This window comes from Lampetra planeri, unplaced genomic scaffold (assembly GCF_965212315.1).
Source record: "Lampetra planeri unplaced genomic scaffold, kcLamPlan1.2.h2 scaffold_355, whole genome shotgun sequence".
Lineage (NCBI taxonomy): Eukaryota > Metazoa > Chordata > Hyperoartia > Petromyzontiformes > Petromyzontidae > Lampetra > Lampetra planeri.
Window position 1 is genome coordinate 16,133 of NW_027615178.1, and position 23,529 is coordinate 39,661.

General features: G+C 57.3%; 2 protein-coding genes across 6 annotated transcripts in view; both read right to left on the minus strand.

Annotated features, from left to right (window-relative positions):
- Nucleotides 1-1,454: 1,454 nt before the first annotated feature.
- LOC144740946 (uncharacterized) lies at nt 1,455-3,165 on the minus strand (the record flags this gene model as incomplete). Its single annotated transcript, XM_078623638.1, is given in 2 exon segments — nt 1,455-2,181; nt 2,184-3,165. Coding segments are annotated over 2 exon segments (1,709 nt in total), but the record flags the coding sequence as incomplete, so codon positions are not given.
- Nucleotides 3,163-23,529, minus strand: part of LOC144740945 (uncharacterized) — a 41,454-nt gene continuing 21,087 nt past the window's right edge. For all 5 annotated transcript variants that reach the window (XM_078623637.1, XM_078623634.1, XM_078623633.1 and 2 more), the window contains 3 exons: nt 22,207-22,376; nt 10,905-11,030; nt 3,163-5,711 (listed from right to left, as the gene is read on the minus strand). In XM_078623637.1, the coding sequence (XP_078479763.1) occupies nt 5,238-5,711; nt 10,905-11,030; nt 22,207-22,376 (770 nt within the window). In that variant the 3' untranslated portion in view covers nt 3,163-5,237. The remainder of the gene's footprint in view (nt 5,712-10,904; nt 11,031-22,206; nt 22,377-23,529) is intronic.

A 23,529-nucleotide genomic window follows, 5' to 3' on the forward strand; every position in this document is an offset into this window, starting at 1 on the left:
GCGTGCCGGGACTCGAAGCAACCCGCACCCCGGGGTCAGGCTTTGAACTCGAGAACCTTTCACGATGGTGGTGGTGATGGTGGTGGGGGTGGTGATGGTGGTGGTGGTGGGGTTGGTGATGGTGGTGGCGGGGGTGGTGGTGGTGATGGCGGTGGGGGTGGTGGTGTGGGTGGTGGTGGTGATGGGGGTGGTGGTGGCGATGGTGGTTGGGTGATGGTGGTGGTGGGGGGGGTGGTGGTGGTGGGGGTGGTGGTGATGGATGGGTGATGGTGGTTGGGTGATGGGGGTGGTGGTGATGGTGGTGGGGGGGTAATGATGGTGGTGGTGGAGGGTGGTGGTGGTGGGGGTGGTGGTGGGGGGAGTGGTGGTCATGGTGGATGGGTGATGATGGTGGCGGGGGGGGGGGGTGGGGGAGCTTAACGAGCGCAATGCCCGCTGGGCCCCCCCCACTCCCCGCACAAATCGAGTCTGCTGCGGCGGGAGCCCTTGGGGTGCTTGGTGGCCTCTACCGCGCGAGGCAGCAGCAGCAGCAGCCCCACCCCCCCCCGTGCGCCCGGTCTGAGCGTGCGGTGAGCGGCAACTCCGGGAGCGAGCGGATCGGGGGGGGGGAGCGTCTCCGCCGTGACCTCTCGTGAGGCCTCCTCTCGCTCCGCAAACCAATTTTTTTTCTTTTTTAAATCTTTTTTTCGCACGCGGATTTCGTTTCGCGGCATTTTCATTTCGCCAGCAAAATTCCTGCGACCCCCGCGACGGAAACGCACACCGCTCACAAGGCGGCACGTGCCGGGGTCGGCTTGTGTTTGGCTTTTTCACGCCATCACGCGCACCACTACCACCACCGCACCACCACCACCTCCACAACGTCCGGGCACCGTCCAGCATAGGAGCTGCTATCAATGTCCGCGTGATGATAAGGCACTTCGTTGAGCAGCTCGGTAGGGCCTTACCTGCTCAAATAAAAACGAACATTTGTAATACGATAGTTATTGCTCTAGAATACCAACACGGCCGGGCGGCCTAGAAAACAACCTCACGGTCCGTCGCCTACACCCCAACTCGCTAGGATGGTGGCCTCGGCGTTGCAACGTGGCCGCGTTTTCGCGACACGCCGCTCGCCAAACGCTGCCGTTCTGCGCTGGGTTCGCGTGCGGTGTGGGGGGACGGTGCCGTGGTGGGGGGGGTGGGGGGGTGGCGGTTAATTGGTCGGTGCGGATACGCGACGGGCTGGGACACGCCACGCCAAGGTCGCCGGTCTGCTGGTTTGTTAGTGGAGAGAAGAATGGGGGCTGATCGAACTACCGATTGCAGCACGCCACCACGGCCCTCGCTAAAGCAACAGCATCGGCACGTTTCGCTGGTTTTTTTTGGGAGGTGGGACGGTGGGAGGGGGAGGTTTGTTTATTGAACCCCGCGGTCGCCCCCGACGCGGCATGACTACGGCACGGGCAGTTCGCCGTTCTCGGAGCGACGCTGAGGAACGCGTGGAGGTGAGCAGGAGGTGAGCGGGCGGTGATCGGGAGGTGAGCGGGAAGTGAGCGGGCGGTGATCGGGAGGTGAGCGGGAAGTGATCGGGAGGTGAGCGAGAGGTGATCGGGAGGTGAGCGGGAGGTGATCGGGAGGTGAGCGGGAAGTGATCGGGAGGTGAGCGGGAAGTGAGCGGGAAGTGATCGGGAGGTGAGCGAGAGGTGATCGGGAGGTGATCGGGAGGTGAGCGGGCGGTGATCGGGAGGTGATCGGGAGGTGAGCGGGCGGTGATCGGGAGGTGAGCGGGAAGTGATCGGGAGGTGAGCGAGAGGTGATCGGGAGGTGAGCGGGAGGTGATCGGGAGGTGAGCGGGAGGTGATCGGGAGGTGATCGGGAGGTGAGCGGGCGGTGATCGGGAGGTGAGCGGGAAGTGATCGGGAGGTGAGCGAGAGGTGATCGGGAGGTGAGCGGGAAGTGATCGGGAGGTGAGCGGGAGGTGAGCGGGAAGTGATCGGGAGGTGAGCGAGAGGTGATCGGGAGGTGAGCGGGAGGTGATCGGGAGGTGAGCGGGAGGTGATCGGGAGGTGAGCGGGAAGTGAGCGGGCGGTGATCGGGAGGTGAGCGGGAGGTGAGCGGGAGGTGATCGGGAGGTGAGCGGGAAGTGAGCGGGAGGTGAGCGGGAGGTGAGTGGGAGGTGAGCGAGAGGTGAGCGGGAAGTGAGCGGGAGGTGATCGGGAGGTGAGCGGGAAGTGAGCGGGAGGTGAGCGGGAGGTGAGCGGGAGGTGAGCGAGAGGTGATCGGGAGGTGAGCGGGAGGTGATCGGGAGGTGAGCGGGAGGTGAGCGGGAGGTGAGCGGGAGGTGATCGGGAGGTGATCGGGAGGTGATCGGGAGGTGAGCGGGAAGTGAGCGGGAGGTGAGCGGGAGGTGAGCGGGAGGTGAGCGGGAGGTGAGCGAGAGGTGATCGGGAGGTGATCGGGAGGTGATCGGGAGGTGAGCGGGAAGTGAGCGGGAGGTGAGCGGGAGGTGATCGGGAGGTGAGCGAGAGGTGAGCGGGAAGTGAGCGAGAGGTGATCGGGAGGTGAGCGGGAGGTGATCGGGAGGTGAGCGGGAAGTGAGCGGGAGGTGAGCGGGAGGTGATCGGGAGGTGAGCGAGAGGTGAGCGGGAGGTGAGCGAGAGGTGAGCGGGAGGTGATCGGGAAGTGAGCGGGAGGTGATCGGGAGGTGAGCGGGAGGTGAGCGAGAGGTGAGCGGGAGGTGAGCGGGAGGTGATCGGGAGGTGAGCGGGAGGTGATCGGGAGGTGATCGGGAGGTGAGCGAGAGGTGAGCGGGAGGTGAGCGGGAGGTGAGCGGGAGGTGAGCGAGAGGTGAGCGAGAGGTGAGCGAGAGGTGAGCGGGAGGTGAGCGGGAGGTGAGCGGGAGGTGATCGGGAGGTGAGCGGGAGGTGAGCGAGAGGTGAGCGAGAGGTGAGCGGGAGGTGAGCGGGAGGTGAGCGGGAGGTGATCGGGAGGTGAGCGGGAGGTGAGCGAGAGGTGATCGGGAGGTGAGCGGGAGGTGAGCGGGAGGTGAGCGGTGAGGCAGCTCGGGGAAGACCTCTCTGTCGCGTGAGTCCGAGTCCTCGTCTCCCGGTCGCCCAGTCGTGCACCCCCCGGAGCCTCTCGCCGCCGGGCGCAGTATTGTGTTCGCCGAGCGCTCGTGTTGATTCACCGGTCATACGTGAGCGGAACGACTTCCTGCGCCGTCGCGCCTCGCGATGCGTTTGGCCTCCGCTCAACCCATCCCCACGGCTCCCCTCCCCCCCGCCACCAACAGCCACCCCTAACCTCCTGCCCTCGTTCGACCGAGGCTACCCAGATACGTCCCCCGGTTTGGCGGGGATGGCCCCGGTGCTTTCATGGGTCTTCCCTTCCAACCGGCACGCCCCGGACGTGCCATCCGCACAAAGTTCCCGGTCCACTGACAAAGCGTGCAAACTCATCGCGTGGGCACGAATTCTGTTGTGCGTGCGCGTGTGGAGCGGTGGTGTGTAGCGGTTAGCGCTACGCTGCGTTACGAACCGAGTTCGATTCCCGCTCACGGCCAACATCGGTGACGAATGTCTGAACCGATCCTGGGCCTCCTCTAGGTCGACTCGGCCTCATAATGAGTACCTGGTGCGGTGTGTAGTAAACATCGCCACTGGGGAGACAAAGGCGGCCGGGGCGTGGTGCTGGCCACCCACCCCCTCGCCTGCCGTGCCGGCCTTCGTAGGTGCTACTCGCGAACAGCACTTGCCCCAAAAAGTCTGCTCAGGCTACACGGGGTATATCTTTGTCTTTGTGTGTGCGTGGATGCAGCGGAGCAAGCAGGGCAGTCTGCAAATCCGTGCCTCGGAGCCTGCGAGTACGAAGTGTAAGATCCATGGCGGCTGGGATTCGTTTGATGAGAATAGCGATCGAACGTTAACCGAGTCACTCCGCTGAAATACAAAATATATTCTCATGAATCCAAAGCGGTCGCTGCGTCCCGAGTCGATCGGCGGCCACTGCGTTCGTTCGCCCGTCCCGTCGAGATGTGCGATTCTGTTTGCCCGTTCGTTGGCGTGTTTTTGTTCGTTGTCCTTCCCCCCCCCCGACCCGCACCTCCGAGTAGCACGGTTGGCCACGCGCGGCGCGAAAGAAGTTCAAACGTCTTCTTGGTTCTTTCGGTAAAGTCACGTAGAAGGGAAATAATAAAATAATAAAAATAAAACATAATAAAATAATTCTCACGACGTTTCGGCGACAACGCAAGCAGCCGTCCTCAGGTGAAGAACAGGTCTGTCGGAAAGACAGCGTCTGAATGGACGCTATCTTCAGACGCTGTCTTTCCGACAGACCTATTCTTCACCTGAGGACGGCTGCTTGCGTTGTGGCCGAAACGTCGTGAGAATTATTTTATTCTGTTTTATTTTTATTATTTCCCTTCTACGTGACTTTACCGAAAGAACCAAGAAGATGAATCCCTGCAGTCACGAAAGCTTTAAATCGAAAAGTTCAAACGTACGTACGCTTTGGGCAAAACGTTATAAAAGGGTCGTCGTCCGACGCGCCCAACGACCGTTCGAGAGACAGCGCGGGCCGTGAGGCCCCCAGGGGAAGGGCCCACGGCGAGATGAAGGCACAGCCGGGAAAACTTTAAAATAAACATCGGCGCTTTGTCAAAACTGCACAAAAACAACTCACGACGAAAACTGACGACGAGTAAAAGCCGGTACCCCCACGTAACTATGGTATCAAATATAATCTTTGCAAAGTGAAGAAACACGTATATATTTATATATATAAAATCTAAATTTGCTCTCGCCTGGCTGAATAAAGGACGCACGAACTGAGAATTCCGGTAAAATATTGGAACTTGTACCCCAGGAATCCGGTGACGCAGACTCGCGGCCTGCGTTTAAAGCGTCCGGCGCAGGTCCCGACACGGTTACTCTTCCAGTTGTCCAAATGCGGTGCGCAGAACCTTCACAGAGTCTCATCCGATAAAATAAAAAAAATCCAAATTGGTTTTGCACGCAATATTGTGCCCATCAAAACTGTGCCACGTCTCCACGACGTGAAAAGACTACCAGCCAACAGCGTCCCTCTCCAGGCAACGCAACGGCGCACCTTGATGACAAATTCTATTCAATGTAACCGCACGCACGCACGTACGCACGCACGCACGGTGGCCTTGTGTTTGGCAGTTGTTTCAACCGAACCTCATCATCATCACCACCATCACCACCACCACCGACATCACTCAGCGCCGGCATTTATCCCATGGCGGTCAACATATTGCCGGAGGGGTGCGGGCGTAGAGGCTGCTGCTGATGATGCTGGTAGTGTTGAAACTGCTGCTGCTGCTGCTGGTGCTGAACGGACAGCGCCACTCCGTCCGGAGGGAGGTACGCAAGCGTCGCTCCGCCGGCTATGCCGTGCGGCACCGCCAACGCCAACGACGCCGGGGAGAGCAGACGGTGATGCTGCTGCTGCTGCTGGTGGTGCTGCTGGTGCTGATGGTGCTGGTGGTGCTGGTGATGGTGGTGGCTACCCAGGAGGTGCGGGGGCAGCGCGGAGGCCGTGAGGGCGGCGTGGAAGAAGGGAGGCCGCCGTAGCGCCGCGTCCGAGGCTTCGTCGTTTGCCGCGGACCGGCCCTTCCGAGGCCGCCGGCGGGCCTTGCCGCCCGTCGAGTTCTTGCGGTTGCGCGTTTGGATGGCCTCCTTCTTCATGGCGATTGGCCGGTTTACCTGCCGGAGGTGCGTGCCAGAGGAAGAGACGATTGTATCAGATCAGTCGGTCGGTCGGTCGATCAGTAGATCAGTAGATCAGTAGGTCAGTAGATCAGTAGATCAGTAGGTCAGTAGGTCAGTAGGTCAGTAGATCAGTAGGTCAGTAGATCAGTAGATCAGTAGGTCAGTAGATCAGTAGATCAGTAGGTCAGTAGGTCAGTAGGTCAGTAGGTCAGTAGATCAGTAGATCAGTAGATCAGTAGGTCAGTAGGTCAGTAGATCAGTAGATTAGTAGGTCAGTGGGTCAGTAGATCAGTAGATCAGTAGATCAGTAGGTCAGTAGGTCAGTAGATCAGTAGATCAGTAGGTCAGTAGGTCAGTAGATCAGTAGATCAGTAGATCAGTAGGTCAGTAGATCAGTAGATCAGTAGGTCAGTAGGTCAATAGGTCAGTAGATCAGTAGATCAGAAGGTCAGTAGATCAGTAGATCAGTATGTCGGTGAGTAAATCGGTCGGTCGATCGGGTCAGATGAAGCTGGTGGTTGGTGATTGCCAGCGAAACGTCACAGTGCTCGAATTGTAAAATGTTGTTGTGGGTTTACTCTCCGACACACAACCGTAACGAATTGACACGTTTTGTTTACATGACACAACCTCATTGATTGGCTGTGTCGGGTGGTGGCGGGTTCAACGACACATTTGTAAATGCACGTGATCTAACTCAAAGAGGAAAACCGCTATCGTGAATAAGTTGTTTGTGGTTGGTCGATCAAGTAGTTAGTTTGTTCATTTGATGGAGGGTTTGCCCATCAATTAGGCAATCGAATCGGTGAGTCAGTTGCTGTGGTGACTAATTTTTTCGGTTGATGGGTAAGTCCATCGATCAATAAGTCGGTTGGTTGGTTGGTTGGTCAGTCGCTCAGCGAGTTGGTTGATCAGCCAGTAAGTCGGGCAGTCGGTCACTCACTTCATCAGTCAGTTGTTCAATCAGCCGGTCAGCTGGTAAGTTGGTTAGTCAATCAGTTAATCTGTCAGTCCGTAAGTCAGTCATCGGTAACTCAGTCAAGCCGAAAGCCAGACACATCACAGCATAGGAACAGCTCTGAGATTGTAGCTACACGTCTAGGCCGAGGGTGCCACGTGTGACAGCACGTGAGCACTGCTTGGGATGGGGGTGGTGGGGGGTGGTGGGGGGTGGTGGTGGTGGGTGATGGGGGTGGTGGGGGTGGTGGGGAATGGTGGGGAATGGTGGTGAGGGGTGGTGGGGGGGGGGGTGGGTGGTGGGGGGGTGGCGGGGGGTTGGAGTGGTGTTGGGTGGGGGGTGGTGAGTGGTAGTGGGGGGTGGTGGGGGGTGGTGGGGGGTGGGGGTGGTGGGGGGTGGTGGGGGGTGGTCTGGGGTGGTGGTGGGGGGTGGTGGTTGGTGGTGGGTGGTGGTGGGGGGTGGGGGGTGGTGGTGGGGGGTGGTGGGGGTTGGGGGGTGGTTGGTGGTTGGGGGTGGGGGGGTGGTGGTGGGGGGTGGTGGGGGGGGGTGGGTGGTGGGGGGTGGCGGGGGGTTGGAGTGGTGTTGGGTGGGGGGGTGGTGAGTGGTAGTGGGGGGTGGTGGGGGGTGGTGGGGGGTGGGGGTGGTGGGGGGTGGTGGGGGGTGGGGGTGGTGGGGGGTGGTGGGGGGTGGTCTGGGGTGGTGGTGGGGGGTGGTGGTTGGTGGTGGGTGGTGGTGGGGGGTGGGGGGGTGGTGGTGGGGGGTGGTGGTTGGTGGTGGGTGGTGGTGGGGGGTGGTGAGTGGTAGTGGGGGGTGGTGGGGGTTGGGGGGGTGGTTGGTGGTTGGGGTTGGGGGGTGGTGGTGGGGGGTGGTGGGGGGTGGAGGCGACTCTCAAAGGCAATAACAGTAGTGAAACTAACAATAATAATGCTTTACAAGATAACAAAAAAAATATGTATAAGTTTGAATGCAATATATTGCTTGCAAAGTCGGTGCACGTGGTCGACAAAAGCGTCAATATCGGCAGCCTCCTCCACCACCTACCGGCGTCGCGAGGTCAAGGGCCCCAAAACAACCCCCACCACAAACGGGAAGCCTTCACCCACCAGCTGATTCACAACGCCGAGGTCCAATTCAGCGACGAGCACACAACCGTGCACGCCGCGACGACCCCTGATGCCTGCCCCTTACTCCGATCAACACGCTTGGCTACGTACGGTGCGAAAGAAGTTCAACATACATAGCTTGTGGTCCTTCCCCCACATCTCAAATTATCACGCTTGGCTACGTACGGTGCGAAAGAAGTACACACGCGCACGCACGCGTGTGTACCCCTCCTCTCGCCTATTCTGCCCCCCCCCCCACCCCCCCAAATCTCCGCCGTCGAATTCATCGGCACCGTTGTTCACTCCCTGCCAAGGCGCTTGGGGGTCAAGGCTCCGCATACACATTTCATTTCGATAACGTGAAAGATTTCTTCACGGCTAATACTGAACGGTCGGATCCACCTCCCCCCCCTCCTCCTCCCCTCCCCCCAATTAGGGCCAATTATAATTTCACTTCCACCAACGTCCCGATTCAGGGTTGCGACCCCCCCCACCCACGACTCAAGAATCGATTCCCCGGTGTTTCTTTTTGTCTCATTTCACCGCCTACTTTGTAGCGTTTCGTTGTTTGCCTTCATTGCCATCTCGAGCGTGCACAGGGACGTTTCTCTCCACGACTCTACAGCGAGCACTGCTGCGCACGTAATTCCCATCACCTTTGCATTTCCCGTAAACTGGGGGCGGCGCGCGGAAACAGTGAGCACGCCGCACCGTGAGCATGCCCACCCCGAGATCAATTATCGTTCACGCTTCGAACACCAAGGACTTGAACTGTTACAACCTGGCATCTCGATACACTATACACTACGCTATACTACCATGCAGTATACTAGTATACACTACGCTACTACACGCTACGCGAAGCTACTATACACTACACTGATATACACTACACTGATATACACTACACTACACTATACACCAAGCTATCATACACTACACTATACACTACACTAGTTTCCAGCATACTATACACTACACTACTATACACTACACTACTACACACTACACTGCTATAGCTACACCATTGTACACCACACTATACTATACACTACACTGCCAAAATTGTCGCGTTATGAATTTCATCATCATCATCATCAGGTGTGTTGAACTTCTTTCGCACCGTACGTAGCCAACCGCGCTAATCGGACGTGCGGCGGGGGGGAGGAAGGACAACGAACGAGACGCGCAGAAAAAGCCGAAGTGAGAATTCCATCTCGACGATTGAAAGGCGCACGGCTCCCCGGTGGGTTCCTCATCAAAGATCGGAGTTGACCCAGATCTGAACTTCTCCCGCAACCCCCCACTGACCAGCGGGCAGATGTCGCAACCGGGTACCCGATACCCGTACCCTACCCGATACCCGGCTACCCGTACCCAGCCGGGTACGGGTACGGGTACCCGTTTGCGACCCTGGTGCGGCCGGGTACGGGTAAGGAATCAAAACCCGTTTGCGACCTCTGCCAGCGGGGTGAAGTATGGAGGAGAATCGCCACACGCCGCGTGCATTCCTTGTGCGCGCAGACACGCTTGCGCGCCTGCCTGCGCGTGTGCACGCGCGTGCAGGGAGCGGTGGCGATGCGGTTAGGCGCACCGCACCGTGAACCCACCAAACCCAGTTTGTTTACCGTCCACGCCCATTGACCGCGGGGAATATTTTAACCAGTCCCAGGGCCTTACCCCCAAAAAAGTCGATCCGACCTCAAACGAGTACGTGTGTAAAACATCGCCACTGGGGAGGCAAAGGCGGCCGGGCGTGGTGCTGGCCGCCCGCCCCCTCGTGCGCCATGTCAGCCGTCAGAGGTGCTCACTAACAGCACTTGCCCCAATACTGTCATTGGCTATATGTCGGAGAGGGGGGCGATATTTGGCTTTGTACCATGTGTGTGTGCGTCTGTGTGTATGTTCGTGGGCGTGTGTGCGTGCGCGTGTGTGTACGTGTGCGTGTGTGTACGTCTGTGTGTACGTGTGCGGTGTGCGTGTGCGCGTGGGCGTGTGTGCGTGCGCGTGTGTGTACGTGCATGTGTGTGCGTCTGTGTGTATGTTCGTGGGCGTGTGTGCGTGTGTGTACGGCCGTGTGTGTATGTGCGTGTGTGCGTGTGTGTACGTCCGTGTGTATGTGCGTGTGTAAGTTTGTGTGTGCGTGTGTGTACGTGCGTGTATGTGCGTCCGTGTCTACGTTTGTGCGTGCGCCCGTGCGTGCGTTGCAGCGTGCGTTTCCGTAGCCTGCCCAATGCCGAACTCGACACGAAACGCACTTTTCACCCCCCCCACCCCCCCCCCCCCACTTTGCATCGGTTCAACCGAGGTGAAAACACCTGAACCCCCCCCCCACCCCCATCCCTCTACACCGCCCCCTCACTCTGGGAGCTGCGACATGCAAAGCGCTCCTCCTCCTACTCCTTCGCCTTGACCCAGCGGGAACATGTTTTTGGGACGTTTGGCCATACTTCACCACGCCGGTCGCTGCTGGGCGGGTGGGGGGGGGGTGGTGTCCGGGGTGTGACGAGGTGGGGAGCGGTGGCGCAAGTTTCTCAAACCCCTCCGCAGCGAGGGCCGATGTTGACACCGCCGCTGATACCGGCAAGTCCGTTCAGCTCCAAACCAAAGATAAAGATCCTTGCCCGTGGCCTTCGACTGTTGGGGCAAGTGCTGCTAGCGAGCGGCGCCGGTGAAGGCCGGCACTGCGGCACGCGCGGGGGGGGGGGGCGGCCTTCGCACCAGGTGCTCGTTTGAGGCCGAGTCGACCTAGGGGAGACCCAGGCCCGGTTCAGATAATCGTCACCGGGGTGTTCTCTCGTGAGTCGGGAATCAAACCGGGGGGACGTCGGGCTCGTAGCAGCGCGACGCGCGTTAGCCGCTACACGCACGCACACACACGTGCGCACACGCACATGCACGCACACGCACACGCGCACACGCGCACACACATGCTCACACGCTCACACGCACATGCACGCACACACACACACGCGCACACGCGCACACACACGCGCGCGCATGCACACGCACACGCGCACACACACGCGCGCGCACGCACACACACACACGCGCACACACACACGCGCACACACACACACGCGCACACACACACGCTCACACGCGCGCGCACACGCGCGCACTCACGTTGTGCAGCTTGAAGTAGAGGCCGCACGCGTTGCACACGGGCTCGCCGCTGCCGTTGCGCCTCCACAGCGTCGTGGTGGCGGTTTGGCAGTTGGCGCAAGTGGTGGACGGGCGCGAGCTGCTCGCCTGCGACCACGCGGCGGCAGAGGAAGAACAATCAGGCGCACGCACGAGGCACGCAAGGCACGGCACGCACGGCACGAGGCACAAGGCACGGCACGCACTGCACAAGGCACGGCACGCACGAGGCACACAAGGCACGGCACGCACGGCACGAAGCACGGCACGCACGAGACGCACGGCACACACCGGACGGCACGGCACGCACGTACGGCACCCACGGCACGCACGGCACGCATGAGACGCACGGCACGGCACGCATGAGGCACACGGCACGGCACGCATGAGGCACACGGCACGGCACGCACGAGGCACAAGGCACGCACGGCACGCACGGCACGCACGAGAGACGGGTTCCGTTCGCGGGGCTTTCTGAGGACACGCAACGAAAACAAACACGTGCACACGTGCCCCTCGCCATCGGCGGGCGTTTCATTGATGGTGGGTAACGTTAGACCTCACTGGTGGTGGGTAACGTTAGACCTTCACTGACACTGGGTAACGTTAGACCTTCACTGGTGGATAACGTTAGACCTTCACAGGTGCTGGGTAACGTTAGACCTTCACTGGCGTTAGACCCTCACTGGCGCTGGGTAACGTTAGACCTTCACTGACGGTGGATAACGTTAGACCTTCACAGGTGCTGGGTAACGTTAGACCTTCACTGGCGTTAGACCCTCACTGGCGCTGGGTAACGTTAGACCTTCACTGACGGTGGGTAACATTAGACCTTCACTGACGGTGGGTAACATTAGACCCTCACTGGCGCTGGGTAACGTTAGACCTTCACTGGCGCTGGGTAACGTTAGACCTTCATTGACGGTGGGTAACGTTAGACCTTCACTGGCGTTAGACCCTCATTGCCGTGAGACCTTCCGCCACGTGGAATCGCGTCATCGCCTCGGCAGAAGAGGCCATTTTATTAATGTCTTTTCGCACGGGTTTGTGTCGGCAAACTTTGCGCAAAGCTTTGATCAATTTGCCCGCCGAGGTTTTCAATCGGGTTGAGTTGCCACCCGAAGGCAGAACTTGGCACCGAAGTTTCGTTCTTATCGAGTCGTATTTCCGAGAATTCGTCGTTACAGACGGACGGACGGACGTACGGAGCTGACGCATTAAAGCTTTCAATGTTCGTCATAAAGCACCGAGCGTAACGTCAGCCTCGTCAGTAACACACTGGGGGCACCGAAATGCGTTGACAGATTTCAACGACGACGATGCCGATGACGCTGCTGAAGGTACAGAAGCCTCTAGGAACAGGCCGTAATCATAGCAGAATGGTGGCAGCGACGACGCTGCTGCACGTAGCTGCCTGTGATAATCCAGCACCGAGGGAGCCAGTGAGGTTGGTGGGTTGGAATCAGAATCAGTATCTATACTGCAGGAGGAATCCGATGAGCTATAAAGCTCTTGTTCACAGATGTCCAGTCGGGGCACTGGGCAAGAACGTGACAACAACAAACACAAAACAACAACACAATACGAGTGCAAAGCACGTGACTTTACCGAAAGAACCACGAATATGAATCCCTGCAGTCACGAAAGCTTTAAATCGAAATTTAAATCACACAAACACGTACAAATACAACACTAAACCATGAGCACGCAAAATAGCGCATCATTTGGACATTTACATCAGCAAAATAATCAAAATCATTACAACGGCGATGGGTCGGCGGATCACCGCGCAAAGATAGCGAAGCTCCCTTGTGGCCCTGGCCGTCAAGGAGGTTCCCGTACCCGTGCTCGCCAGGAGATGGCGGTACCGCAAGTGCGCACTAAACTCCATCCGTCCCATTTGAACGCCGTGAGGGTTTTTCTCCGGGTGCTCCGGTTTTCCGGCCACACGTGTAAACAATTCTAGATTTGAAGCTTTCGTGACTGCGAGGATTCATATTATTAGGTTTTTGTCTTCTTGAAGACGGAAGCTTGTGTTGCCTCCGAAACGTCGTGATTTTTATTTTATTTTACTTTTATTAATTTAAATTTTTTACCTACGTGACTTTACCGAAAAAACCTAAGAATACGTGTAAACAACTCATTGATTGTACCGATCGACACCTTGATCTTACGAGCCTCCGAGTGCTGTGGGAGATGCAGTTGCGCAACTGCCGCTATATTAAGACAAATGACTATGTGGTCACACTAATAATGATCAAATGTGGGCGTCGATCGAATAAAAGTGTTATGCAACAACACAAATCAGGTCTCGGTCCGCCGATATAATCAGCCAGGGTCAATCCACTGCTGGATGAAGGCCTCCCCCCCGCTAGCCACCGCTGCCACCAATTCTCACGAGCCCTGCGCCGTAACGATCCACCCGGCGCGCCGGCTGAAAGCGCCACGGGCCGATTGCTCCATCCTCAAACCAAATAATAAACAAACAAAACATTGGAGATTTGAAGCTTTCGTGACTGCAAGGATTCATATTCTTAGATTTTTTTTCGGTAAAGTCACGTAGGTAAAAAATTAAAATTAATAACTGAAGATGGAAGCTTGTGTTGCCTCCGAAACGTCGTGATTTTTATTTTATTTTTATTTTACTTTAATTAATTAAAAAATTTACCTACGTGACTTTACCGAAAAAACCTAAGAATAAAAAAACATTTGAGATTGTTCCCTTGCTCCGTGTATACGGTCTGTACGTGTGTGTGTGTGTCTGTATGTAGAACTTCCTTTGGACCGTGCGTAGCCAACCGCGCTCATTTAGAGGTGTGGGGGAAGGACAATAAACGAAACACTAAAAGCAGTTCTAAGGAAATTAGTTCGTCAATCTGGATGATTTAAAAGTGCCGTAGCTCCCAGCGGCTTCCCGATGTCGGAAGGAGGAGAGAGCTCCAGACGGCCGCGGATGCAGCGCGTCTGAAAGCCCCGGGCGATGCGGTGACCGGCCGTCTTTGTTCGATGGCTACGCCAAAAGCCGCCGCTGCTACCGCTGCTGCTGCTGCCGCTGCTGCTGCTACTGCCGCTGCTGCTACCGCTGCTGCCGCTGCTGCCGCTGCCGCCGCTGCTGCTGCTGCTGCTGCTACCGCTGCTGCTGCTACCGCTGCTGCCGCTGCTGCCGCTGCCGCCGCTGCTGCTGCTGCTGCCGCTGCTGCTACCGCTGCTGCCGCTGCTGCCGCTGCCGCCGCTGCCGCTGCTGCTGCTGCTACCGCTGCTGCCGCTGCTGCCGCCGCTGCTGCCGCTGCCGCCGCTGCTGCTACCGCTGCTGCTGCTGCTGCCGCTGCTGCCGCCGCTGCTGCTGCCGCTGCTGCTACCGCTGCTGCCGCTGCCGCCGCTGCTGCTGCTACCGCTGCCGCTGCTGCTGCCGCTGCCGCTGCTGCTACCGCTGCTGCTGCTGCCGCTGCTGCTACCGCTGCTGCTGCTGCTGCCGCTGCTGCCGCCGCTGCTGCTGCCGCTGCCGCTGCTGCTACCGCTGCTGCCGCTGCCGCCGCTGCCGCCGCTGCTGCTACCGCTGCTGCTGCTGCTGCTGCCGCTGCCGCTGCTGCCGCTGCCGCCGCTGCTGCTACCGCTGCTGCTGCTGCTGCCGCTGCTGCCGCCGCTGCTGCTGCCGCTGCCGCTGCTGCTACCGCTGCTGCCGCTGCCGCCGCTGCTGCCGCTGCCGCTGCTGCTGCCGCTGCTGCTACCGCTGCTGCCGCCGCTGCTGCCGCTGCCGCCGCTGCCGCTGCTGCTACCGCTGCTGCCGCTGCTGCTGCCGCTGCTGCCGCTGCTGCTGCTGCCGCTGCTGCTGCTACGAGGATGACGGAGTTCGCGTAACGGCGGATCGCGCTCCTTGACGAGACCGACGAGGTATCGCTCACCCCCTTGGCCTTTCGAAAAATGACCGATGGAAAATTGGAGGCTCGTCAACTCGGCCATTACGAACGTGGCCCGCTCTTCGCCAATAATCCTGCGGCGCCGGCTAAAATTACCGAGATGGAAATTAACTCGTGTGCCTCTATATATATATTGACTTGCACAGCATTTATTGTTCATTGTTCGGCGCGGGGTCGTTGTGTAATTTGCAGCTGATTGTTTTTTCTGAACGACGGTCATTGTTTTTTTGCGAGCGAGTTTGGGAGCAGGCCCGCGACGCCGATTTGCGTCACGTGCTTACGAGTGACCAATGCCCCCCCCCCACCCCAATATAGGATTGATTGCACAGAGACTCTTAGACTTATGGGAGCGCCAAAAGCCATCGGCGTAGAGACCGGCAGAGTCTTTGCACAGGGAGTGATTTTAGCCAGGCCTATCGCGATGAATTCATCGCGATAGGCCCGGCTGTTGTCATCACATCTATCCCCTCTATCCAAGGAACGAAACAGGAGGATTTCATCACAAATCTGCCTGTCGCCTGATGAATCTGGTTGTAATTACTGGCGAAACGTCGTACTCAGATTGTAAATGTTGTGGCTTGGCTCTCCAACCCATAACCGGTGTTGCTGTACTAGTAACGAATTGGCCACATTCTGTTCACGTGACAAACCTTACTAGTTGGCTGTGTCGGGTGGTGGCGGGTTTAACGACGCATTTATATTTACGCGATATCACCCAAAACAATCCTATATTACGTACGATATTGGTCGCCAAAGCCTACTACGACGTGTTAAATCGACCGCAGTGTCTGCACCCCCCAACCCAAAAAGAAAACCTGCAGTATCGATTTCCACCCTTGGTTTGAACTTCCGCGCCGGGAGACGAGAGCGGGCGATCTCTGGCTTGCACGTCAGGAGCCAGCTTCTCCAAATGCTGGATGGATCCCTCCCCCCCCCCATACCTCTCTCGCCACGTGCCACATACGTCCAGTCTGCGTGGCGACCCGGGGTGGGGGAAAAATATCGAGCGAACAATGCAGCCACCCTTGCCGGTACCGAACAATTTCCACTATCGTTTTGACCAGGTAAGGCCTACTGGGCTACGTAGCTGTTTAAGTAATATCCCAACGAAGTGGCTTGTCATCACGTGGAAATTTAGAGGGGCAGCCAAAATACGCTAAACGCGTGACGTTCCTTCTCAATGTGGAGGGGAAAAACTGCAGGACCCGGTGAAAAATCCACGTGGGCCACAGGGAGAACGCGCAAACTGAAGGATCTACAGGGTCGGGATCGAGCCCACGATCTCCTGCATAGCAGGCGAGATAGTTAACATCTCCTAGCCACCGCAGTGGCCCAAGCAGCACGCCACAGCCTCTAAGCAGGCAGCAGCCAAAAGAAAACAACATCGCTTTCGTCACAAACCGAGCGCGAGTTATTTTTTGACGGAACAGGGCGGGCGGTCGCCTTCCGCGGTTTCGCTGTTGGAAAAGGCTTCACGAGTTCTTCCCGCACTCGCACGTGCGAGGCGGGGCGTGTGCGCACGTGTGTGCGCACGTGTGTGTGTGCGCGTGTCCGCGTGTGCGTGCGCGTGTCCGCGTGTGTGTGTGTGTGCGCGTGTGTGCACGCGTGTCCACGTGTCCGTGTGTGCACGCGTGTCCACATGTGCGTCCACGTGTCCGTGTGTGTGCGCGTGTCCACGTGTGTGTCCACGTGTCCGTGTGTGCGCGCGTGTCCACGTGTCCGTGTGTGTGCGCGTGTCCACGTGTGTGTCCGCGTGTGTGTGTGCGTGCGTGTATCTGTCTGCGTGGCAAGGGGAGCGGTTTGCATAACGGTTGAAACGCTGCGTTACAAACCCGGTGACCCCAAGTTCAAATCCCATTGGTGGCCAACACAAGTGACGGTTACATGAACCGGTCCTGGGCCTCCCCTAGGTCGACTCAGCCTCAAATCAGTACCTGGTGCGGTGTGTAAAACATCGCCACTGCGGAGACAATGGCGCTCGGGTGTGGCTCTGGCCACCCAACCCCTCAAAGGTGCGCCGTGCCGGCCTTCATAGGTGCTACTCTTCTTGGTTCTTTCGGTAAGTCACGTAGAATGGAAATAATAAAATGATAAAAAGAAAACATTATCAAATAATTCTCACGACGTTCGTCCACAACGCAAGCAGCCGTCCTCAGGTGAAGAACAGGTCTGTCGAGAAGACATAGTCTGAATGACAAGCCCCAGGCTTGGAGCGACTATTTAAGCTGTGATGGAGGGGCGAAGAGCGCCTTGACAAAATAATTTGCATATCAAGAGGAATTTTTGCCTATTTATGGGAAATTCAGATATGCGATTAGTACTACTTGTGAAATGCGTAGGAGGTTTGGCGGGGGGTTTAAAGTCATGTTTTGCCCGTTTATTATGCAGGATTAGCAGCTACTAGCCAACAGCACTTGCCCCGAACGGTCTGTGAAGGCTACATGGGGGATGTTCGTCTTTGTCCCTCAATGCGGTTGTTGTTGCGTGCGAGCGAGCCCACGGTCGCGCACGTGTCTGCCCTCCCCGCTCTGCACGTGTCTTTTGCTTGCAGGTGCCGCCCTCTGTGAGAATCAGAATATTTATTTAGACCTGGGGAGCAATCCGACGAGTCTACGATGTCCAGATAAACGAAACAATTTTTTATTTTTTTATTTTACCAGGTAAAGCCAACTGCGCTACAAAGCAATTTTTTTTCAGAAGCGACCTGGCTATCACAAGTGACAGCACAACGAAGTGGCGAATTGTCGCGTGGAAATTGACATCGGCCAAATACCCTAAACACGTGTTTATAAAATGTGGAGGGAACAACCGGGAGGGCCCGGAGAAAAATCCACGCGACAACGGGGAAAGGGCCACCGCAAAATCCAAATATACAGCAGCAGGCGTCAGGGTCGGGATCAAACCCACGACCTCCTGCACACCAGGCGAGGTAGTCAACATCTCCTAGCCACCGTGGTGATAATGAGAGAGAGAGACACGCAAACTCCAAATATACAGCAGCAGGTGTCAGGGTCAGGATCGAACCCACGACGTCCTGCACGCCAGGCGAGGTGGTTTACATCTCACCGCCAGCCGCCGCATCGCGAGCAGCCGTTTGCCAAACAAGGGCGAGCTCGCCACCACCACCCCCGCCATCGCCACCACCACTAACCGGTCGCTCCCTCGAATTGAACAACACGCCGGGGTGGCGCACATGCGCCAAAACCGGCGCCGGAGTTTGGCGCACAAACGTGGCACGCCGCCGCCATCGTCGCTGTGCCGCCCGCCAACGCGACAGCCACAGGGGAATTGTTCCGATGTCGATGGAGCGGCAGGATTTGGACAAAGTCGTTCCCTGATCATTTCAAGCTCAGAGCCCCTCGTGAATTCGTCTGTGGGTGCTGTGTTGGCCACGAGGCATCAACGTGTCCTATGTTATTCTTTGGGTCCTATGTGAGTCAATGCTCCCTATGTAAATCTATTAGTTCCGTGTCAAGGCTGGGCGCGGCATACTTTCAACGCGATCTGTTGTGAGTAAGTCGGCGATCCAGAATACAGCATTTCCACATCCAGTCGACGTCTCTCGCTATGGCTGCGGCCACGTGCCCAGCCACTGCAGTCTCCCAGGAACCGGCGAGACAGGCGGGGAGAAATGAAGGCCTTTGAAGGCCTTCTCGCCGCGCGCCCGCCACGCTTTGCGAAACCCCCGTGGGTCCGGATTTGAAGCGGCTCGTGGCGCTGACTGTCAGAGCACGCACACTCTGCTCGAGCAGGCCGGTTGGGCCTCCTGCAGAGTGGGCATTCCACGTTCCCGTGGCGGGGACGGGCTCGCGTGGCAGGGGACGGGCACCCGTGCGAAAAGCGCAAGCGGCCCATTTTACGCGGCGCTCGGTCAAAGAAAAAAAATAAAAATTCGAGCACCGATAAAAACGAAGCAGAAATGAGGAAAAAAAAGTTAAAGAGAGACGCGCGAAAAAAACAATCGGCAGCGCGCACAATTTCCAGTCAATCGACAACAAGATTCTGTTTTGACCGTTGGGAATGTGGCCGCGTGGGGCGGTCGTGGGGGGGCGGGTGACCTGGAGGGGGGGGTGGGTAGGGGTGGGGGCCCACATAGGAGGAGCGGGGGAGGGGGGCAGCTCAGGAAACAGGCGGCCGTGGTAGTGGGAAGTGCGCCTCTTATCGCGACGCACGCACACTTCCGCAGGAAACCGCACGGACGCGCCGCCGCCAACGCTCGCAGCGGCTCTCGCACGCCAACCCCCCCCCCCTCCAAACCACCCCCCCCCCCCCACACACCCCCCCCCACACACCACCCGCTGTCGCAAGCGAGGCCGGCCGGTGGTGAAACCCGAGCAGGTGCCCCCCCCCCCCAAGACGTTGAACAACAGTGGCCCCCCCCAAACCACACCCCCCCCCACACACCCCCCCCCCACACACCACCCGCTGTCGCAAGCGAGGCCGGCCGGTGGTGAAACCCGAGCAGGTGCCCCCCCCCCCCCAAAGACGTTGAACAACAGTGCCCCCCCCCAAACCACCCCCCCCCCACACACCCCCCCCCCCCCACACACCACCCGCTGTCGCAAGCGAGGCCGGCCGGTGGTGAAACCCGAGTAGGTGCCCCCCCCCCCCCAAGACGTTGAACAACAGTGGCCCCCCACCCCACGCCCGCTGCCTCGACTCCACCCTGACCCCCGCCTCCCAACACCGGCGGGCATCGCGACTCTCCGCTTCTTCAACTCTTGAGTGAAGGTTAAAGGTTTCGATGACTTTGCTCAGCTACGGCTACGGCTCCGGGCGCACGGCGGCCAACGTCAGTGGGACTCCTCCGTCCACTATTTGGAATCACAGACGGCTGTAAACCTGCCGTCGTTGTTATTATCATTACGACGAGGCAAAAGGCGCAGCCCTGCAATTGCTTGATCACGCCATTGCTGCCAGATGGGCTCACGCTCGAGGTAGCTCTCTCTAGAGAGAGAGTTCTAGAGAGTTCTAGAGAGCTCTAGAGAGCAAGAGGCAGCTCTCTAGAGAGTTCTAGAGAGAAAGAGGCAGCTCTCTAGAGAGTTCTAGAGAGCAAGAGGCAGCTCTCTAGAGAGTTCTAGAGAGTTCTAGAGAGCAAGAGGCAGCTCTCTAGAGAGTTCTAGAGAGTTCTAGAGAGAAAGAGGCAGCTCTCTAGAGAGTTCTAGAGAGTTCTAGAGAGAAAGAGGCAGCTCTCTAGAGAGTTCTAGAGAGTTCTAGAGAGAAAGAGGTAGCTCTCTAGAGAGTTCTAGAGAGCTACCTCTCTAGAGGGTACTTGGCCTACTCGTCCACGCTGGAAGAGGATGGAGTCACCCCACACTTGACCACCCCACCGCACGCGACCTGCCGGAGGCGACCACGTGACCTGCGCCCCCCCACCCATTCACACTGCTGGGCGGGCAGAGGCCTGGGGACTTAATAAACACTCCCCGTAGTTTGGGCTTCCTCGCCAGGAGATAGAACGGGCCCAGCTCTGGCTTGCATGTGGAGCCTACTGCTTCTCAGGAGACAGCTCCTCCACCACTGGATGGATCCCTCCCCCCCACACCCCCAGTACCTAATGGACACGGGGTGGGGTGGGGGGGGTTGTTTGACCATACTTCGCCACGCTGGTCGTTGTGGGTCGACGTAGGGGTCACGTGAGTGTTGGTGACTTAGCCCCCCACCAAATCCCTCCGTGACCCCCTCTCCCACCCTGCCCTTGTGACCCGTGAAATAGCTGAGCCCCCCCTCCCCTGCCTCCTACCCCCTCTGCCCCTCTCCCTCCACTCTCCCCCCCCCGCCCCCCCCAACCCCCTCTCTACTTTTTAAAGGGACTCCTGGACAATGTGTCATCCGGACATCCAATAAACAGCCGCGGGCACGACGTGAACACGACAGCAGCACGTGTGCCGTGTGTGTCGTGTGCCTGGTGTGTGTGCCTGGTGTGTGTGCCTGGTGTGCGTATCGTGTGTGTATCGTGTTGTGTGTCGTGTTGTGTGTCGTGTGTGTGTGTGTATCGTTTGTGTGCCGTGTTGTGTGCCGTGTTGTGTGCCGTGTGTGTGTGTGTATCGTGTGTGTATCGTGTCTGTGCCGTGTTTTGTGTCCTGTATGTATGTGTGCGTGTCAAGTGTATGTACTGCGTGTGTGTGTGTCTAGTATGTGTATCGTTTGTGTGCCGTGTTGTGTGTCGTGTTGTGTGTCCTGTGTGTGTATTTTGTGTGTGTGTGCGTGTCAAGTGTATGTACTGCGTGTGTGTGTGTCTAGTATGCGTATCGTTTGTGTGCCGTGTTGTGTGTCGTGTTGTGTGTCCTGTGTGTGTATTTTGTGTGTGTGTGCGTGTCAAGTGTATGTACTGCGTGTGTGTGTGTCTTGCACGACATCCAAAATCACCCAGAACCGGCCTGGAGTTCGAGAAGCTTAGCAAGACCATTCTTGCTTCTTATTATTATTATCTATCTCTCTATAAGTCTATGGGTGTCTATGCGAGTCTATGGGTCCCCGTGTGAGTCTACGGGTCCCTATGTCAGTCCATAAGCATGCGCCTGTGAGATGGCCAAGATGACTCCAAGCTTTCGTGAATGCAGGAATTCATATTATTGGGTCTTTCGGTAAAGCCACGTAGATAGATAAAATAATAATAAATAATAAAAATAATAAAAATTATAACACTATCCTGACGTCTTGATCGCAACACAAGCAATCGTCATCAGGTGAGAAATATCTCGAGAGAGCTGCTGAGAATATATGGTGGGAGCGCTGCTAAGGTAAGGAGTTATAAAGGTTTGAGATGGTGTAGCCCAAGGGTCAGTGGGAGGGGCTAGAGATGAAATTTGCATGTAAATGTAAGATCGGGTAAATCTTGACAAACGAAGCTGTGGGGGTGGCCATTGTATTGTGAGAGATTAGCATGTCAATGTAAGAGATTAGCATGTCAATGTAAGAGATTAGCATGTCAATGTAAGAGATTAGCATGTCAATGTAAGAGATTAGCATGTCAATGTAAGAGATTTGCTTGTAAATGTAAGAGATTAGCATGTCAATGTAAGAGATTTGCTTGTAAATGTAAGAGATTAGCATATCAATGTAAGAGATTAGCATGTCAATGTAAGAGATTAGCATGTCAATGTAAGAGATTAGCATGTCAATGTAAGAGATTAGCATGTCAATGTAAGAGATTTGCATGTCAGTGTAAGAGATTAGCATGTCAATGTAAGAGATTAGCATGTCAATGTAAAAGATTAGCATGTCAATGTAAGAGATTAGCATGTCAATGTAAGAGATTAGCATGTCAATGTAAGCTCGGAGAGAGCTCGGCATCTGATGACGATGGCGATGACGACCTCAACGACGACCACAACGAGCGACCGTGCGTGCGCTGCGGCTCTCACCGGCCGCCTCTTGGGCTTGATGAGGGGCCGGTTCTGCCCGTTGGTCTTGTGGTAGAGGCCGCACGCGTTGCACAGGTAGTGCCCGTTGGCGTCGCGACGCCACAGCGGCGTCGCCGTGGCGCCGCAGTTGACGCACTCGCGGCTCTCGCCGCACGCGGGCGCCGGCTCTCCTGGCAGGAGAGGGGGGGGGCACAATTAGCGTTAGCGACGATCGCCCCCGGCACCTCCGGCATCTCCGGCATCTCCGTCACCGCGCGCACCGCCAACACCGCCGGCGCATCTCGTGTGCGAAACACTCCGGGGGCTTCAGTCGCTCGGGCGGTGGGCGCGCGGCCTACAGCCTCGCACGTGAATCTCTCAACGAGCGCCTTGGTGACGAATGTCTTTGTTGTCTGTTTACATCCTAGCGCGACGATGCGTGCACGTGCGTATGCCGTGCGTGGGCATACGGCGCTAATCGGAGGTGCGGGGGAGGAGGACAAGAAACTAAACACATAAAGCAGTTCTGCTGAAATGAGTTTCCAATGTAGATGATTTGAAAGTGCACAAAGCTCCAGTGACTTCCTCATATAGCGGAGAAAAAGCCACGCGACCACGGAGAGAACACGCAGACTCCGAATATACAGCAGGGGTCACGGTCGCGATCGAACCCACGGCCCCCTGTATTACAGATGCGGGCATTGGCGAGTGCCAGCATGGTGGCGAAGGGAAATGGCTGCCCCCACAGTTGCGCACACCGAAGCCCTTTGCCCATCGCAAATCGGCAAATCCCGCCATCCGTACACCCCCCTAGGCAAATAGGAAAACTCAGAGGTTTGGTTCCCGGGTTCGTAATAGGACACCCACTCCTCCTCCTGTTGTTCTATGTGACCTTACGTCAACTCGACACATTAAACAGGAAGTCTTTTTTTACGTAAAGTACAATTCATATTTCAAATACACACACAATGCGCGCGACAATTCACACGATATGCATGCAATATACACACACACAATGCACGCACACCACACGCGCAACACACACACACACAATGGACACGCGCAATACACACAATGCACGCACAATACACCCACAATGCACGCACAATACACCACAATACACCCACAATGCACGGTGTGATACAGCCGGCGTGCGCGGTGGGAGCGCACTGCGGCGCACGTGGAATGTCTCTCGCGAAACAACGACGACTCCCCGAGCCAGGCAGGAAGGGCGTGCCGCCACGCCCGGTGGCTTCTGCTCAAACAACCCCGCGGCTCTCTCTCTTTCTCTGCTCATGGCCATCGTGGAGGGGTTAGAGGTCAGGGAGTCGGGTTAGCGCGTTG